The 21,240-nt window shown below is 33.6% G+C and overlaps 1 protein-coding gene across 1 annotated transcript in view; it reads right to left on the reverse strand.

Annotated features, from left to right (window-relative positions):
• IPO7 (importin 7) overlaps positions 1-21,240 on the reverse strand; it is a 56,953-nt gene that overhangs the window by 18,741 nt on the left and 16,972 nt on the right. Inside the window, exons 3-12 of the mRNA XM_054582923.1 lie at positions 19,632-19,785; positions 18,989-19,147; positions 13,166-13,322; positions 11,597-11,686; positions 8,985-9,079; positions 8,786-8,870; positions 7,084-7,218; positions 6,366-6,465; positions 4,784-4,860; positions 4,530-4,646 (exon numbers count right to left, since the gene is read on the reverse strand). Of these exons, the coding sequence (XP_054438898.1) occupies positions 4,530-4,646; positions 4,784-4,860; positions 6,366-6,465; positions 7,084-7,218; positions 8,786-8,870; positions 8,985-9,079; positions 11,597-11,686; positions 13,166-13,322; positions 18,989-19,147; positions 19,632-19,785 (1,169 nt within the window). The remainder of the gene's footprint in view (positions 1-4,529; positions 4,647-4,783; positions 4,861-6,365; positions 6,466-7,083; positions 7,219-8,785; positions 8,871-8,984; positions 9,080-11,596; positions 11,687-13,165; positions 13,323-18,988; positions 19,148-19,631; positions 19,786-21,240) is intronic.

Here is a 21,240-nt window from a genome sequence, read left to right on the forward strand (position 1 = left end):
TTCCTAGAAACATACAATCTTCCAAAAGTAAATCAGGAAGAATCAGAGAATGTGAATAGATGATTACACCTAGTAAAACAAGCAGTAATCAAAAAACTCCCAACAAAAGCCCTGGACCAGATGGCTTCACATGTGAATTTTACCAAACATTCCAAGAAGAATTAATAACACCTCTCCTTCTCAAACTATTCCAAAATATTCAAGAGGGATGACCCCCAAGTTCATTTTATGAGGCCAGCATTATCCTATTCCCAAACCTGGATAAAGATACTACGAAGGAAGAAATCTATAGGCCAATATCCCTGATGAACACAGAGGCTAAAATTCTCAACAAAATACTAGCAAACTGAATATAGGAATTCACCAAAAAGATCATACACCATGATCAAGTAGGATTTAATCCAGGAATGTAATATTGGTGCAACATTAGCAAATCAACAAATGTGATATACCACATAAACAAAATAAAGGATGAAAACCACATGATCATATCCATACATGCAGAAAAAGCATTTGATAAAATCCAGCACCCATTTATGACAAAAACTCTCAGCAAAGTGGGAATAGGAGAACATGCCTTGACATAATAAATGCCATGTATGACAAACTCACTGCCAGAATTATACTCAAAGGGCAAAAACTACAAGCAGTCCCCTTAAGATCAGGAATACAACAGGAATGTCCACTTATTCATCTCTTTTATTCAACACAGTACTGGAAATCCTAGCTATAGCAATCAAACAAGAAAAAATTAAAAGGCATCCAAACTGGAAAGGAAGAAGTAAAACTGTCTTTATTTGCAGATGTCATGATACTGTACATAAAGAACCCTAAAGATTCCATCAAGAAACTGCTAGAACTGATAAATGAAAGCAATGGTATTATCATATGCCAATAATGAACTATCAAAGAAACTATGAAAACAATGCCTTTTACAGTTGCTTCAAAAAGACAAAATGCCTAGGAACAAATCTATCCAAGGATGTAAAAAACCTATACTCAGAAAATTATAGGACACTGAAGAAAGAAGTTAAAGAACATACAAGTAAGTGGAAGCACATACTGTGTTCATGGATAGGAAGAATGAACATCATTAAAATGTCCATGCTAGTAGCCCTGACAGGTGTGGCTCAGTGGACAGAACGCCAGCCTGCAAACCAAAAAAAAAAAGTCAGAAGTTTGAATTGCTGTCAGAGCACATGCCTGGGTTGCAAGCCAGGTCCCCAGTTGGGGGCATATAAGAGGTTACCAACTGATGGTATCTCTCACACATTGATGTTCCTCTCCTTCTCTTTCTCCTTCCCTTCCTTTCTCTCTAAAAGTAAATAAATAAAAATCTTAAAAAAAAAAAAAAAGTCCATGCTACTCAAAGCAATCTGTAGATGCAACACAATTCCTATCAGGATACCAAATTTCACAGAACAAGAAAAAACCTTTCAAAAATTTATATGAAATCATAAAAGGTCCCAAATAGCAACAGCAATCTTGAGAAAGAAGAACAAAGTTGGAGGTATCACACTACCTAATATCAAACTGTAAGGCCACAGTAATCAAACAGCATGATATTGGCATAAAAACAGACATACAGATCTATGGAACAAAACAGAGTGCCCAGAAATAAACTCACACCTTTATAGTCAATTAATATTCAACAGGAGAAGCAAGCACATACAATGGGCTAAATATAGTCTATTCAATAAATGGTGCTGGGAAAACTGGACAGATATGTGCAGAAAAATGAAACTAGACCACCTTCTTACACCACACACAAGAATACATTCAAAATGGATTAAAAACTTAAACGTTAGACCTGAAACCATAAAAGTCCAAGAAGAAACCGTAGGCAGTAAAATCTCATAGACACTGCTCATAGCAGTATTTTTTTTCTGATACATATCCCCAGGAAATAGAAACAAAGTTATATATCAAACTAAAAAGTTTTTGCACAGCAAAGGAAGCCATCAACAAAATAAAAAGACAACCCATTGAATGGGAGAACATATTTGCTGATACACCTGATAAGGGGTTAATATCAAAAATTTATGAACAACTTATAACACTCAACACTAAAGAAACAAAGAATTCAATTTAAAAAATGGGCAAAGGACCTAAATAGACACTTCTCCAAGGAGGACAAACATATAACCAATAGACATACAAACGGGGCACCCAAAAAAACCCTGGAATTTATTTATAAAAAATTGTTTATTCTTACATGTTTAAACTTCAGTCACCTTTGAAGTACTCTCCATTTGATGCAATACAACTATTGAGATGTTTTTCCCACTGCTCAAAATAGTTTTTGAACTCATTTTTATTTCAATGCCTTTTAGTGCATCTGCCATTTTTTGTTTCACCTCTTCCACATCAGCAAAACGGATTCCTTTAAGGACTTTTTTCTTCTGCGGAAACAAAAAATTCGCTCGGGGCAAAATTGGGCATTTGAATAGGCAGGGTGATACACCAGGGTCCTGCCATTTTTGGGTCAAAAACTGCTGAGCACTCAGCACAGTGAGGGCAGATGTCCTCTTAAATCAACCATCGGGACATGGGCAAATGCACTGAAAGAGTCTTCAAAAAAAATTTAATGAAGCCAAACAGCCTCTCACAATAATGCTAGCTGGTACAGTGATACAGATGGGTTCCTAGAACACTCATCTAGCAGGGAAAGGGACTTGCCCTCCAGAAGATAATTCCAGGTTTTTCTGGGTCCCAGATCATGTGAAAAGATGGTCGATATCACTAATCACAGAAATGCAAATTAAAACCACATTGAGGTATCACCTCATACTTGTCAGAATGACTATTTTCAATAAATCAACAAACAAGTTGCTGGCGACGATGTGGAGAAACGGGAACACTTTTGTACTGTTGGTAAAAATGTAGACTGGTGTGGCCATTGTGGACAGCAGTATAGAGATACCTCAAATAATTAAGAACAGAACTGTTTTATGACCCAGTGATTCCACTTCTTGGAATTTATCTGAAGAAACCCAAAACACTGAATTGAGAGTATATAAGCACCTCATATTCACTGTAGCCTTATTTACAATCACCACGGATGTGCAAGCAGCCCAAGTGCTCATCAGCAGATGAGTGGATAAAACAACTATGGTATATGTACATAATGGAATGCTATTTGGTCGTAAAATAGACGAAAATTTTACCCTTTGAGACAGCATGGCTGGACTTGAAGAACATTATGCTAAGTGAAATAAACCAGTCAGAAAAAGACAAATACCGTATGATTTCACTCATGTGAAATCTAATGACTACACTGAACTAACAAGCAAAACAGAGACAGACAAACAGAGAGCAAGCAGACAGCTGTGGGGAGGGGATTAGAAGGTGAAGGGAATGAGCGAAAAGGAAAAAGGACTCATGGACACAGACAAGTTTGGTAATTGGGAGGGGGTGGCTATAAGAGAAATAAATGGTAATGGGAAAAATACAATTAAAAAAATAAAGAAAAGTCATGCAAAAAGAAGTGCTTTCAACACAAGCAACAAAAGAAAAAATAAACTGGATATGATTTCAAAATCGTATCAAAACTTATACTTTGAAGGATACCATTCAAGAAATTGAAAAGATAACCCAGAGAATGGCAGAAAATACCTGCAAATCACATATATAATAATGGTCTAGTATTTAGAACATACAAAGAACTGTAACAACTTAACAATAAAGACAATAACACAATTAAAAAAGACAACGGATTTAAACAGGTATTTCTCCAAAGAGAATATACAATGGTCTGTAATCCTATAAAAAGATTCTCAACATCATTAGTTATCAGAGTAATGTAAATCAAAAGCATAGCGAAAAACCATCTGAAATCAAGTAGGATGGCTATAATGAAAATGACAGATAATAAATGTTTGTGAGGACATAGTAACTTGAACCTTCATGCACCACTGGTGAAAACATAAAATGATAGAGACAATCGCTTTGGAAACACAGTCTCTCAGTTTCTCAAAATATGACCTGCAATTTGACTTCTAGATATTTATTACCCAAGAGAAATAAGAACATACATCCACACAAATATGTGTACACAAATGTTCATAGCTCCATTGTTTAAATAGTAAAAATGTGAAACAATGCAAAGGACCATCAACTGATAGATAAATAAATTAATTAAATGTGGTATATCAATACAATGAAATATTATTTGACAATAAAAGGAATGAAAGTACTGTGACGTGGCCACAATATGATGATCTTTGAAAGTATTACGCTAAGTAAAAAAAAGCTACTCAAAAAGGACCAAATGTTTTATCACTCCATTTATAGCCAATGTCCAGAGTTGGCAGACCCATAGAGGAGACAAAAAAATTGATTAGGTGTATCCTAGTGCTTAGAAGTCTCAGAGAAAAAGGAGAGTAACTGCTAATAAGGTTTCTTTTTGGGGTGATGAAAATGTTTTGGAACTCTGAATATAAGAAAAAACACTGAACTGTACTTTATATGGGCCAATTTTATGGTATATAAATTGTATCTCAATTTGCACATGCACATGAAAGAAATACCTTCAGAAGTATTTCAGCTAAAGAGCCAATCATATGCAGGGCTCCATCTTTTTTTCGAGGATCAGCATTTGGTTCTGTAAGAATCTGGTAGCAAAATCCCATAGTCTTTTGCAGCACCTAGAGCAAAAAGAGAAAACTAATACTTCATTGGGTAAACCAAAATCCTTAAAAGGCAGGAATGACAAAATGACTTTCTGTGTATCTGAACCAACTTCAAATATTAAAGAAAAAGTATTCCACCTTAAATAACTTACCTCTTTCCTCTTACTACAGGCTGTAAACAAAAGTGTCTGGGCAGCAGTTGTAGGAGAAATGAAATCTTCAAATACATCTAGAGAATAAATTTAAAATTAATACAGAAAAGTTAATTTCTTCAACAATCACTGCCACAAAGTGGCTGTTAAAAAAGCCTTAGCCCTGGCTAATGTGGCTCAGTGGGCTGAGTGCTAGCCTGCAAACCAAAAGTCACAGATTTGATTTCCCAGTCAGGGCACATGCCTGGGTTGCAGACTATGTCCCCAGTCGGGCTGTGGCAACTGATCCATGTTTCTTTCTCATCGATGTTTCTCTCCCTCTCTTTCTCCCTCCATTCCCTCTCTAAAAATTAAATTAAAATATTAAAACAAAAAACCCCAAAACACCTTAAAACTGTGTAAATTTTCACGCAAGGTGAATATGAAAATGTGCCTCATTATCCATATAATTTTGCAAAAGTCTATTCCATGTCTTTTCTGTACATTAGTTAAATGTTAACAATCCATTAATTTATCCCAGTGATTTTTTTTTTCTTTCATATAGAACACTACGACTGTGAGAATTTTCACAACAGGGTCACACAAGTGCAAACTACTGAAAGTACACTAAGATTCTTTGATTACAACTTCATGAGATGTTAAAGCAGTCAATTCTCTTAAGCAATGCCCAGATCCCTAACTCACAGAAATTGACATTATTGTGTGTTATTTTAAGCCAATAAAAAAAAAATAAAAATACATGATGACTTTGCTAGGAGGAGGGACAAATACTCAACATCAGTCAATTACAATTTTTTAGTACCATGGAGAGACTCTGTGTGACTCCAGCTTTCAGTGTATGTCTTCTCGATTCCCACATTATCGATGACTACCATAAGAATCCAAAGTATAATTTGGACACTTAGTGTTAAAGTATAATCTTGAATGTCTAACAATTTTGACACGTGACAGAGCACATCTGAAAACTTAGTAACACTTAACTGTGTCTGCGAAAAATTATCAAATGCCATAGCTCCCCACCCAAAGGTCTAAAGCAGTGATTTTCAACTGGTGTGCCAGTTGAAAATTTTCAAAACATACAATACCTAACTATTTAGTCAGGGTCACCAACGTCTTTTCCCGTAAAACTGTCAAATTAAAAAAATTACAACAGCAAGCACAATAGCTGTCCCACGTGAATGAATCAAAATTATATCTATATTTTTTTGTTAGATCAAAGAACATTCTGTGGTGTGCCACAGAATTTCATTAACTAGTTTATGTGTGCTGTGAGATGAAAATGGTTGAAAATTGCTGGTCTAATCGATGAATAAATTAAACTGAAACAAAAGATTTTTTTTTAACCTTCACCTGAGGCTATTTTTCTAATTGCTTTTTGGAAAGAGAGGAAGGGTGTGGGGAGGGCTGGTGCAGGTGTTGGGGGTGGGAGGGTGGGGGCAGGTGTGCTCCAACCAACTGAGTCACACTGGCCACAGCAACAAAGATTTTTGAGTACGAAAGGTAAAAGACATTGATAGCCCCTAGGTTTACTATATATAGCCTTAACTAACATTTTGTTTCTAAAAATGTGAAAATACCTTACCAAACTTCATGCGTATATATTCATAAGGGTCTTCTTGCCAAAGTTCTTCATCGGCATCTGTATAGCACATCAATGGAAAAATAACATCTTGGATAATGCCCTGTAATTTAAAAGTTAAGAAAGTAATAACTTTAAGTGAGTCTGAAGATTTAAATCTTCAAAATTCTGTAAAGTGGTAAAACAAAAGTAACTGCATAATCTATATGTATTTTTTAAAGCTTAATATCAAACTCTGTATACTTTCAGATCAACTTTCAATGTAGCTATTCCTCCCTTTATGCAACAAGTAATTATAAAATAAAACATGTGCACATGGGTAATCTGAGAAAATACAACATGAAATTTTAGCCTATGTCCTACATTTGTAAATAAAGCAAAAATATTACTCATAAAAATGATACATAAGCCAACTATCCTCAAAATGAATCTGGTACAACAGTCCTTTGACTACTCCAAATCACGTGACCAAAATATTAACTAATCATAATCCAACAGTAAGAACAGCTTAGGTAAAAAGGTAATCTGAATAGTCACAAAATCGCTTTTATAACTTCACATGTTTTACCTCATTTTTCTACTCTACTCTCAAAACAATTACCAGAACTACACTAAGCAACACAAGAAAAAAAAAAAAAGAAAGCATTTTTAAACCTTTATGGTATTTAATGTTATTTCCATTATATTTTCTAGAAAAACATTTCAGATAGAAAATCATTACCTGTATATGAGGCTTCAGGTTCTTCCAGGTGAGTGCATGAGAAACTCCTTGATTAATATAATTTAATGTCTGTTGTAAAACTCGAGGAGCCATATATTGCTTCTCCTTGTACTGATATAATACCTTCAATAAAACCTTTGAGAAAAAATATTGATGACTTTAAATAAAAATTAATGACTTCTAAGCCAGCAAAAACACCTGACACAATTTACAGGTCATCATCCTCAGAATTAAGTAATTTTTAAAATTATATACTGCAGAACCACATTCATTCTCAAGGAAGGCATTTAAATAAACAAACTGAAATAATACTCTGTCAAAGGACTAGTTTCTGATTAAATATAAAAAGGGTAACTAGTATGCTACTTATTAAACATACCACAATATTCTGAGACATCCCTATTATTGTTAAATTTACCTTCTAAGAAAACTTTACTCAAAACATTCACCTGCTTATCCTACTTCATATTTCAAAAACAACTATCATCAAAAATTGGGTGACAGACCCATCAAAGTATCTGTGAGGGCAACCTATTTTCATAAAAATGCTAAGTTATTATTTGCCCTTTTTACTGGATTTAACATCTGTATCAATGGTACAAAAGAGTGGTAAAACTTTCTGTATCTAATATGAATGGAATGGCACTGAAGTCTATCAGCAGTCATATTCTTTACAGCCACACAATTACAGAACAAGCTTTCCTTATGAACGTCCTTTAAAAAAAAAAAAAGTTCTCAAGAAACCAGAATTATAAATATTATTAAATGGGAAATATATATATATATATATATATATATATATATATAGCATTTCTGCTATATACCAAAGAACAATTATTAGGAAAAAAGCTGAAATAGCAGCTTGTTCCAACAAACAATATCATATACTTAAAAGAAAAACTGATAGACCAATTATGGTTATTTAGACTTGTGTATATGGCATGTTTTTTTCCTCAAAAATGAATAAAATCAGCCTGTCACTTAAAAAAAAATATCCGACAACAGGTTACTTGTGTTAAAATCTGAGCTTTCAAGCAAAAATTATTTGAAAATATTTCTGATGAGACTGATGTTGATATTAACAAATGTGGTTTTTAAATTGCAAAATGAAATGTATTAACATTAGGAAAATCTGCATTAATTCAATGAGTCGACATTCTCTAAATGGCCAGTGCAGAATGTTACAAAATCATGTATGGATGAAAGACCCATTCAAAGTGCTATATACACCTATGTGTTTTACTCTAATGGAATATGAAATGTTCAGTTAATTTCCAACTCTACACTACAATTAACCTTTAAGAAACTACTGCTCAATTTTGGTGTAATATTAAAGACTTTATTTCTACAACTATGTGAAAAGTGTATTAAAACATTCTTCCATTTCTAAACTTATCTCTAAGGCCAAATTGTCTTTATGTCCACCAACACAAATTAAAACAGACTGAATACAGATGTATATGAGTGTACATATGACTTGTACTAAGCCAGACATTAAAGACAATAGTAAAAATGTATAACAATGCCATTTCCTCTTGTTAAAAATTTTTCATTTTGGAAAAGTTATTTTTAACAGAAAACACACTCTACATTAATATGCAATAAGTTTATTATTTTTATTTTAATTTCTAATAAAATAAGCAAGACAAAAATTAACCTAATAATACAATGTTTCTATTTAGAAAAATTATCTTAGACTTACCTGCTGGACACCAACAGCAAATGCCTTCAGAAATACTTCAGCAAATTCGTTATATTCCTTGGAAACATTGCCAGGGCTTCCATATCTAAAAGAACATTAAAATGCCCACTGTTACTTTACAATACTTTATATCAGCTCTTATAAAACCAAAAGCCTGAAAAAAAATGAACTTAAATTCATCGTATATCTGGGAGCTTACCTTTCAAAAAGCCTTGCTAAAATATGTAAAGCCCACTTCTTACATTTCCACCATGGTAACTCAGGTCTATCATCTTCTTCAACTTGAAGTGTTTCCTTATTTAAAGAGACAGTTATTTAATGATAGATAATAAGAGATGATACAAACTAAGAGAAACAGTATGAGGTGAGAACAGATTCTCAAAAACATCATCCTCCTCCCATACTGGCCTTTCATAATGAAAAGCTAGATTTGAAAAAGTCCTAACCCTTATTTAAATGTAAGAGGCACTTCCACTGCTTCAGCTACTTGTTTACAAAGGATATGCTTTTTAAAAATTCTTTTAAAGCTTAAACCCAAATATTTCACTCGAGACCCACACAATATAAAGTCAAGGCTATGGCAAGTAGTTTAATCAAAACTAGTACAGTTCAAATCAAAAGGTCGCAAGAAACTCCATTTCAGAAATATCACTATAAAGATATATGTATGAGAATATTCATTTGCAAAACTATTTGTAATAGTGAAAAACTGCCAAGAACTTTTCATTAATAAGGGGACGTTTAATTATGGAACACCCATAAAAGATGAATAGAGTAGGTCATTATATTTACCAAAGACATCCATGGCATATTTTTAAGTTATAGCCATTAAAACTCCCATGCATTGCCAGTGACACCAATGGTACAACTACATTAGAAATCATACACCTACGCTACAACCCAATTCTACCCTTTGGTTTTTAACTCAAGAAAAATGACACAGAAAAGTGATCACAAAGACTTGTATAAGAACATTCATAGCACTTTTATCCATTACTAAAATTCTGAAACCACCCCCGTCCATAAACTTGTATATCCAATTTTTATATATGTATCCATATAATGGGATACTACTTGGCAATAACAAGAAACAAACTACCACAATGCAACATAATACATCTGATAAATACATTAGGCAAAAGAAGGCAGGTACAAAACAAAAAACAAAACAAAAACAAAAAAAACTAAGTTCATATTAAGTTCTAGAACAGACAAATCTCATCTATGATACTAGAAATGGGAATGGTGATGGTAGGGATGACTGGAACAAGCACGCTACAGAACATAACCATGCTAGATGTTTTACATGGGTGCAGGTGACTGTCCTAACCCATTGAACTATTTTCTCATAATATATGCATGTGTATGATTATAAATGACACCAAAAAGGCTCACAATATATATAAAAATATGTATTTCATAGTTGTATTAAGTGTGTACAGAAAAATACTCATCAAATTATAATAGTTTCCTATGAAGTGAGGGAAATGACCTGTTTACTTTTTTTGTACTGTTTAAAGTAAAAATTTGATCAATAAACTACAAAACAGGTTTTGTTTTTGTTTTTTTTTGGTACTTATACCACCAAGAAGATTGTGCCGGACAAATTGCAGAACTCTTCCATATCTCTGTATAAAGTAAATTCAGCAAGATTTTTTAAATTCTTTTTTTGTAGATTAATAAAGTATGTTAGTAAAAGCACTAAAAACGTACTAAAAAGCACTAAAAAGGTATTCAGGATTGTAAATTCCCTACCTCTCTAGAAAACTAAATCAGCGATCTGCAACCTTTTTCATCTTATGGCACACACAAACTAATTATTTTTTTTCCCTGACAAAAAAATAGTTACAATTTTTATTCATTCACACTGGATGCCTATTGCTGTGTTGGCAGCTGTCATTTTTTACTTTGACAATCTAAGGGAAAAAGAGGTCAGTGTCCCTAACTAAATAGTCAAGTAGTACATGTTTTAAAAATTCTTGTAGCATACTGGTTGAAAATCGCTGAACTCGATTATAAAGAAAAATTATAGTTATTTTTAAAATTGTGATTAAACGTTGAAAAAAACATAGTTTGATAGTTCTGTATGAACTAAAAACCACTGAATTAGACACTTTGAAAGGTCAATTTTATGCTTTTTAAGTTATATTTCTAAAAGCTATTTAAAAAAACAACGTAACTATGAAAGTTTAGTCAACTTACAAGTTCTTCCCTGTTCACAGATGTCTTGGCAAATTATTAGGCTAAAAATCTAGTTGTGGACTTTTTAAAAAGTTATAATTTATATATAGCATCGTATTTAGTTTAAGGTATACAACAGAATGATCTGATACAGGTATATACTATGAAATGATTACCATAAGTAATCACTAGGAAGGCGGTCAAAAAAAGCAAATTTCCAGCTATGAGATAAATAAGTTCTGGGGATGCAATGATGATTACAGTTAACAATACTGTATTATATATTTGAAGGTTGCTAAACAAGTAGATTTTAAAAGTTTACATGAAAAATTGTAACTATGTGAGCTAATACATGTTATGAGCTCTTAATTAAAAACTGAAAAGAAACAGATGGATCAGGATGAAATTAACAGAGATATACAAGCATTTAAATAATATATGAAATACCCCTTCACAAATTTTTACTTAGTATACGAACATATGTAAACAATGAAATGGTATCCATCTAGAAAAATCTCCATCATGAATTATCACAGTTTACAAAGAAGGTACAGGAAACAGCAGTTATAATTCTCAAAAGATAACTAAATATTTATGTTTAGTAATATAAGAGATCACAAAGATACTTACATTAGGTACATCCCTGTTCACAACTGTCTTTAAAATTTCTATCCATTCTGTCAGGTTCTGTTGGTTTATCAGCTCCAGTGGTAGTGTATACTAAATTAAAATCAAGAATTAATTTTTAAAATCCTTACAAAAGAAAATCCCACTTCCTTTTATTCTACACAGCACCTACAAAAAGTATTTCATTCAATGAACATTTCTTGTTTTTAATACACAGGCAAATTTGGTTAGTTATCTGCAATGGGGAATTGTGGCAATGACAGTGGGCATCCTTGTCTTTTCCCCAAATTACTGGAAGTATTTCTATTTTTACCATAAAGTATGATATTTATTATGGATTTTTAGTGAACACTTTTTACCAAGTTAAGGAATTTCAATTCCAGGTTTATTAATTTTATTTAAAGTAGGAAGGACATCCTCAAAGATGGCTACAGGCCTCTCTCATATTAAGAGTTTATCACAAAAACTGATTTCTTACTGTTGATCCACTCTTGCGTTTTTGGAATAAATCCTCACTTAATAGGCTCACAAAATCAATATCCTATTTAGGATTTTAGGACACTTATTTTCACAAGTGAGAAGGAGCTACACTTGTATTTTTATATTAAGGTATGCTAGTCTCAAAAAACTTGTTGCAGAGATATTTTGTCCTATGCCCTACAATAATTTACAAAAAGAAATTATTTTTAATCTAAAAGATGGAGGTCCTACCAGTCAGGGGGAAAAAAAGAGGAAATAGTATACTTGTCTATCAAAGCACTTCAAAAAGAATTGCATAAGAAGGAGCCAATTAAAGCTCCTTAGCTTTAAAGCTCCTTAGGTTAAGACTTGGAGACAATAGATTATCTTTAAAGATCTAGCAAAGACATGCAAAATCCAACCAAACAAGGGAGGTGGACAGTTACAATTTCAATGGAGGTAAAGTCATAGATCTATTTAAAAGAGATTTAAAAAGTAAGTACAGGCATGAATTGAACCAAAAGTCCTGGTAGTTGAGATGAATCCTCCTATGGCTATATGGTACAAAAAGAAGCAAAGTTTTAATCCTGATCAAACACTCAGGTTTCTTAAGTAATTACATTCCACTGAGAATACAGATACAACCATTTCCTTAGTGGATAACTTTTATCCCCAAAAGATTTAAAATATACTAAAGTGTTGAAGCCCATTATTGTGTGCCAGTCAAGCCCACAGTATCAGTATTTTTATGTAATATAAGCTTAGAAATGGGTTTTGTAGTTCTTGGGACAATCTATGTATATTTGGCAGATCAGGGTACTTGTTAGATGTAAACCGTGATCAAGCAACTGATTTTTAGACCTGTGAATTCTTAAGGTGAAAGGTACAAGAAAAAATTTACTGATTTTGTAAATAATGTTGGATGGTTTAAGAAAACTTAAGATTGACCGTTTATAATTTAAGATTTATTAGACTTGTTTGTGTATTTGGGTGAGTATGCTTGGTTGGACTTTTAACTTACTTAAAATTTTGGCAACTTATAGACTAGCAATTCATCCACTTAATTTAGATACACTGACTTTTTATACTTAAACACTGCTTTATAAAAATTACCTGAACAAGAGCATAGAAGATCTTGAAAATTTGTTTCTGAATAAGAACAGACTGATCAGACTGATCAGGAAGAAGCTGAATAAAACGGTCCTTTAGCACTGGCAGGAAATGCTGCATTGCTGCTACCAATGGACTCCGTTCCTCTGGTTTCTTGTACCTTTGGGTAGGAATACAAACTAATTCTGTAAAACTTTACTTTTATTTCACAATTTTATTTATAGATGACATATAAATTTAAACTTGTTTGTTTACACAAATAAAAGCAAATAGAAGAAAAACTTACTCTGCAACAAAAAGCAACCTTAAAAAAATCTCAAATAATAAAAGTATATGTAAAATTTACTCAGCATTTATCATAAGGTCTTAATCTTCAAGGTCCCATTAGTATCCTCTATTCTACAGCTGAGGAAACGGAGACACAGGCAAGTTAAATGCTTTCCCCAGAACACACATCTAGGTATGAACCTCAGCTGTCAAGATCCAGGGTCTGCCCTCTTAACCACTTCACCATGTTACTTCCAATTCTGAAGGCTGTATAGCTGAAGAGCTACAACGATTTTGGCTTTTAAACATTAGCAGCTGATATAAAATCAATTATATTTTACCATCCTTAAATAATTCACATACCAAGTGTATTAAGGCAGAGTGGCATCTATAAAGCAGAAAATATTCTGTTTATAAAAGCATAGTAAGCCAGAAATTTTTTAAATAACCCACCTGGCAACAAAACCCAACCTCAAGAGGCTATTTATGATCTTCATTTAGTCTACTTGGGGTAAATACGTATTTTATAGCCAATATAATAATAATGTGTTTTACTACTGAGTGCTGGTACAGATTTCTCTTTTTAGTTTTTCTCCAAGGTTTATTTTAATGTTCCTTATTTTAGTTATCAAAGTTACGCATAAAATCCACACAGTAAATTTTAATTATTCAGTTTCAGTTTCCTGAGGCTTCCAGCTACCACTGTTAGAGAAACATCTTGATTTAAAACTCAAAAAAGTGTAAGATTGTTTTTCGTTTGTTAGTGTCAGATAACATTTACAAAAGATAGCAGGTATGTTATATCTTTTTCAAATTATACTTGGCCTTCTTTTTCCCACTCTCCAGAAGAGCTAATCAGTTGCCAAGCCAAACAGGTGTGAAAAAGCAATTCTACTTTTAGCAACTCTTTATTTTACCATTTAAGTAACAACTTTGTTAAGAGATTCTTACATATCATTGTGAAAATAGTTTATATAAGTATCCTAACAAATAAGATATCACAGAATGATAGCATGACACAAACTGAGCATCGATTTCATCATATATATGCATCTGACTTTATTTCTAAATTAGTAAAGGATACTGAAAATGTCTATAGTCAGTAAGAATAAGACCTTAATACAGCAATATGCATAATGCATTAGCAACGTGTTTTGTTTTTTTTTTTTAGTTTCTTTTAAACAACAGTACAAAACCACTGCAAGTATGTAAATCAGCAAATCAGCAACTCACACTGTTGCACACAAGAAGAGCTTGTGTGCCTGACTCTCATATCCACGTGAGGTATAGAGAGCAATCCAGTCTGGATTTATGACTTTGCTTACATACACACATAAAAGACTGTGATAAGCTTTAAGAGGTGGATAATCCAATCCCCAATACAGTAAATTGTTATCACTGCTGTTAAAATAGCATTGCTTGGTAAATTTTAAGTTATTTTTTGCCAGCATCTCTGAGCTTCATAATCAGCAAACACAAGGAGTTTTCTAGCACCTAAATAAGAATTAAGAGGAACTGTCCACCATACTGTTAGTCCTATTAAGACCACAACTGGCATCAAGTACCATTTCTCCATGTTTATTCAAATTTAGAGAGGAAAAAACAGGACCAGTGCCAGGATACTTTCAACATACACTTCATCACTTCTTTTCTTGATCAGAGAATGTTGCCAATTCTTTGGAATTAGGAGTTTGGGAGGATTTTAAGTGATGTTTCATTTCCAAACAGTTCAATGCTGATTTTTTTTTTTAAATGTCTACGAAGAAGTAGCAGTATTTTCAACTTAGGATGGGTTTATATGGATGTAACCTCATCCTATAGGAGGTCCTAATTTGCTGAATGGTGATCTTCACATGTGAAATGGGGAGGAACCTAGTTTTACTGAGTCCTTAATGGTTAAAGATATTATCTGAGACTCTTCTTCCTGTACAGTAAAAAGGGTTCTTGATTAACTTTGCCATCCCGCCACTCGCCACACATTGAGCTTCGTGCCTGCAGTGGGTTCCAACAGGGTGACTATGCGCTTGCCCCCATGGCGCAGTGCCCCTCCAGCCTTCTGTCTCTGCTTGCTGCTGGTACAGATTTCAATAGCAACATGACGTAATATGTATTATGTGAACCTTATTTCCTTCCTAAAATCCAAAAAAAAAAAATTCCCGAATTCTGAATCACATTTGCTCCAAGATGATGGGTAACAAATTGCTGACCTGAGACATTTTCACTTATAGATCCCTTAGCATTTTAGCTGGATTGTTAAAAGGTCGGCTGCTTTATTTCAAAAAAGGAATTAAATAATTGAATTTTTTAGTGTAGAACTGAGAAAGTAACTCCAGCTTCCATAATTAAGGAGTCAATAGGCATAATAGCTTTGCAAAATACAAACTAGTGTTTAAGAAGTCATTATTCTAAAAGGCATAGCTTTTCTTTTTAGATTAGGTTATCTAAAAGGCTTTAAGTTGGTTTTCTCTTACCAGAATCCAGGTTTATCTACTGGTGGACTTTTTGAAGAAGAAAAATATACTTAAAGAATTGCGTATCTGCCCTGGCTGGACCATTGACCCATAACCGAAAGGCTGCAGTTTGTTCCCTGGTCTGGTCCAGGCATAGACAATCCCAGGTTCATGGACCTACCAGGGGCAACCAATCTATGCTTCTCTCTCCCCCTTCCCACCCCACCCCTCTCTCCAAAAAAAAAAAAAAAAAGGAAAAAGAAAAAGAAAAAGAAACGTCCTTGGTCAGAATTAAACACAAAGAACTGCATATCTGAGTACATTTTTAAAAAGCTAGATTCTTTTTTGCCTTTGGGTGAAATGAGAACCAGAGTCAATTGCCAAGAATAAAAAACACAAAGAGAAATGTTCACATAAATAATGAGACTATTAAATCATAAAACTGGCAGATTATTTTAAATATTTGAATGTACTGAGAAAGTATACCTGGCATATATATTTTAAAAGGTTATCTGTACATATTTTTAGTCAATAAAAAAAATTTTATAAAATGAAGCCATTTGCAGTCTCCAATCTGATTATAGAAACTATAATAATTATTGACAATATCCCCTTTTAACAATAAAGGTGAGAACTATTATTATGCACCCCTCTCCGTTTATTCAACCCAAGTGATCACCACACTGAGAGTGTGAATACCTATTTGTATTAAACATTCTTCTCTCCTACCTTCCTCTCTACATTAAAGTAGAGGACTACAAGTTGAGTGATACCAGTTACTAATCTAAGATAATTGGTATAAAATTAATTTATGGTAGGAAACAAATTACTATTCCATTAAGACTAAATTCCTGAACTCATGAAAGTATGTGATTAATAACAGCCCACTACAAGGCTATGGTGTGTCAATCAGGTAAGCCACATTGATAGGAAATCCTTACATACTAGACTATAACTTTTCTGTTAAAAAAGAAAAAAACTTCAACGGTTCACCAGTATCTGAAAGATCACATCCAAATTTCTCCTGACATTCAAAATCCTCTTTAGCACAGTCCCAATTTACAAGTCCAAAATTACCCCCAAACTCTCAATAGAATTATCCCTACTATAATAGTCTCCTCACTACCCACTAAAGACAATGTCTCATTTCCACCTCTGTACCTTTCTTTTTGTTCACACTACTCCATATGGTGTGCCATGCCTTCCTCTTCAAGTGCTCCTGCTGTGCTCCTTCAACTGACAAGTTATTTCCTGAGGATCTACGCTCCTGAAGGCCATCACAACTTCCAATTTCTCCAAGAATTTTCTTAGAACTGCTTCAGTCCACACAGATCCCTTGTGAATACCTCGTGCTCCACAATAAAACAGTGGGTGAAAATAAACTGGAATTCCAATATTGTAGCAGCCTCCTGTGTCTCCCATTTAAAACCCCCCTGTTAAACGCTCTCCTGCTAAGATTATAGGATAAGAGAGACTTGGACCTCCTCAATGACAATACAGCTTATAACTGATATTCTCTCTCATTTTAGTCACTCACTTACCAGAACTACAACTGGCACTCTGACAGAGGTTGGAGCAACAGCTGGAACATTCCTTAGCAGGAAGATGGGTAGCTGGTGGGAACACAAGAAAACACCAGTACCAATGCTGTAAATGGTATATTTCTCTCCTGCTCAGAACAAATGCAGCAGTTCATCAGCTACTTTGAGATGGGACCCAAAAATGGTATTGGAGGCTAACTACAAGCACCACAATTAGAGGGCTCACAATGGCATCTGTGTAACTGTTAGGACTGGAAATAATGCCACCATCAAGGTGTAAAACGTTCCTCAACCCTTCCTCATAATTTTCTAATGTCAAATCTTTCATGTGCCTATCAGTTTCATTACTTTCACCACACACAAGAGAAAACCCCTTTGATATTTGACTTACTACTCTTACTGCTACCTACCTCAACTTCCAAGGTTATACATTTTTCTTATCCCTAAACCCAAAACTAAGATGATTCCTTGGTCTAAAATAATCTCTTACTAATACTAATATGAACTATAATTTGCTCAATTATGTAAACACTGAAACAGGTGACTGTGAATCCCTTAAAGCACAATGATTAAAAATGGTCATATGAAATTCCAATATATTCTCCTTAAAAATACTAGAGATAAGTTCTTATAAGTTATCAAGATCCCAAATTAAGATAAAAATTCACAGAAAGCCAGAAGTAATAAAGAGCTCTAATGCTCAACGTACTATAATTCCCTTCACATTATAAAAAGACGCCTTCATCAGCCCATATTGAGAAGTTAAGAGGTAACTCATTTTTTAATAGGAGAGCACATGATTAAGAAAAAAGGACACAAGTAGTTTACTAGCTGAATCAACAGAGAGACTGCAGAATTAAAATAAAATTGCTATTTCAAAAAGAGAACACAATTAAAGTCTAATTTTAATATATTGGGTTGGCCAAAAAGTCCATATGGTTTTTTCCATAAAAGATACATTTTTCATTTTCACCAATAACTTTAATGATTTGTCTATTTTGAGGATGTCAGCTATCTCCTGCATGGTATAACGTTGACTCTACTCAATTAATGTCTCGATTTGATTACTATCAACTTCAACTGGTCTACCCAATAGTAGAGAATCACCCAGTGAGAACTGTCCAGCATGAAACTTCACAAATCATTCTTGACATGTTCAATCAGTCACAGCACCTTCTCCATACACTGCACAAATACTGTTTTACATTTCAGTTGTGTTTCTACCTTCCTTGAAATAACAAAGCATAATATGCTGAAAATGCTGCATATTTTCCTCCATCTTCAGTCTGGAAAATAGCTACACAAAAATCCACCAATTTTGATAAGTTTTTTTAAGTGAATGCTGATATATTTTTTAAATGGACACTGTCACAATACAATCTAACAAAATTGTTTCGAATGAAGTTAAGAGACAACTAAGCACTACTAGAGCCATCTTATGGAAAAAAAACACACACTTTGGCAAATCCAATACATACCAAAAGTAATTTTAGATGTTCAAATTTGCTTAAATTTTCCAAATATTTCTCACGTCTCAAAACTCTACAGGAATTGAAAGGGACACTTACTCATAATTTTTCACAAGCTGATAAAGGCAAAGAAGAATTCCTAGCCAACAAGCACTGTTATCAGACTGAAGATAAAAGCCAATTTTGTCCACAATGGCAGTCCAGCGGCTTGGGTAATCATGTTTGATGATATGATGAATACATGTAGTAAGCTGTACCCTGAAAGTCAAAAATAAATAGTAAGGAGGAAGAAATGCCACCTAGGTGAAATTTTGGTAACTCAATAAATACATAAATACATACATACATACATACATACATACATACAATTTTAGACAAAAATAAGAAATAAGTTACTGAGCAAAAACTATGTTCCTACTATTTCAAAGAACGAAAGACTACAAAATAAATTATATGACAACATTCTGTAGTTTTCTTTACCCCCTTTCATATGAACACAGTATGTTTCACAAGTTTTACACAGTGTTTAAAAGATCCTAGTTTTATAAATGTAAAATTTAACTGTAGTACAAAAATTTCTTAAAAACTCTATGGTAACAGCATTTGTTAGTTTTTCTGCCATAAAAATGACAGGTTTGTATGTTCTGAAAAGACCCCCCCCCACACACACACCCTCCTAAAACCCCCACAAAATATATACCTGTAAAAGTGAGCGAGTTTAAAAAATATATATGGATAATACCTGATGAGCTCAGGAGAATGGATAATGGCCTCTACAATATTTTCTCGAATACAATGTCGATCTTCTTCTGGAATTGTATAAGGAGATATATCCCGTGGTGCTGTCTCCCGATCAGGCCAATACTGCGTTACCATATTTTTCAAATAGATAACACCTAAAATATAGGTTGATTTGACAAAAGAGTATTTACTATGAAAGCACTGAGAAAATCCCTTTAAGTGTCCACACCTCCATTTCTTTCTTTGAGACCAACCACTGTTGTATCACTATCCTTTAAAAAACAAAATAATGCATTCTATTATTATAAAAGTTGATAATCAAACACAAATTTAATACTTACCTACAGTAGTCACCCAAAGTTTTTTACTAAACACAGAGATTAAGATAACTTTGCAAATAAACACTCTACAAATTAAACTGTTAAGACCTTTAATATCACATTTATTCATTACACTTTTTATACTGTTTTCTGTAGGAAAGCTATTTAGTTTTAACAAACAAGTTTTCTAAAGGAAGCCTCTAAAGACAAAACCAGCTAACACATCAAGAGCTTCTACAATTAAAAATCACCGCTACATAGTAAATGTTTGTGCGCCCCCCCCCAACCCCACGCAAATTCAGATTGAAATCCTAATACTGGATGTGATGCTAATAAAGCCTTTGGTGCATAATTAGGGCTCTGTCCTCATGAATGAGATTAAAGCCCTTACTTTAGTAGAGACCCCAGAGAGCTTGCTCCCCCCTCTTCCACTATCTGAGGTTCTATGAACCAGAAAATGAGTCCTTATCAGACACCAAATCTGTAAATGTCTTGACCTTGGACTTCTCAGCCTACAGAACTGTGAAAAATAAATTTCTGTTGTTTATAAATAACTCAGCCTATGGTGCTGTTACAGCAGGCCAACTAAGACACAAAGGTTGTTTTTATTATAGAAAAAGTAGAGTATATAAAGATTCTTAGTTTATAATTCTAAGCATTTCAATCATACCACAATTATACTGCTTCAAATTCACATTATTTTATGGGAGAATTTGCTGTGTTCAAAATTATAGATTATTTTCTGTCAGCTATCAGACTGCTATAATGTACATTGCTGGTTAACTTGAACTAAACTAGATTGCTAACAATGCTTTTTACAGCCCTCTCCCTCCAAAAGAGGGGGAGAGAGAGAGGTATGAACAGCGAGAGGGAACCTCGATCACAAATGTATAGGAAAGGGAAATTATTCAAAATTAATTAATTCCTAAATTCTGCAAACACTGGCTCTTCTCTGATTAACGATTACCTCTTACCTAGAGTCTGGCACCTATTTAAATAAGGGTAACTAATACAACTCTATAATTTTTATATTCTGCTTTGCTTTATCTTGGGAATTAAACCCCATCTCAGAATATTTTTAAAAGATTAAGACTACACATTAAAATACCCTTCAACAAATGTTTTAAGGTAAACTATACATCTACAATAGACACTAAGTAAATAGGACTGACACATTTCAGATTGATACTACTAGAATTTTGATTCTTTAGCTCCAAAACAGAACAAAGACCTAAGTAAGACCTGACACAGCCTCTAAGTATTTCCTTCTCTTGTAATGCACAAAGGAAT

Source organism: Pteronotus mesoamericanus, unplaced genomic scaffold (genome assembly GCF_021234165.1).
Source record: "Pteronotus mesoamericanus isolate MK-2021 breed Mesoamerican mustached bat unplaced genomic scaffold, CSHL_Meso_final contig_1189, whole genome shotgun sequence".
Lineage (NCBI taxonomy): Eukaryota > Metazoa > Chordata > Mammalia > Chiroptera > Mormoopidae > Pteronotus > Pteronotus mesoamericanus.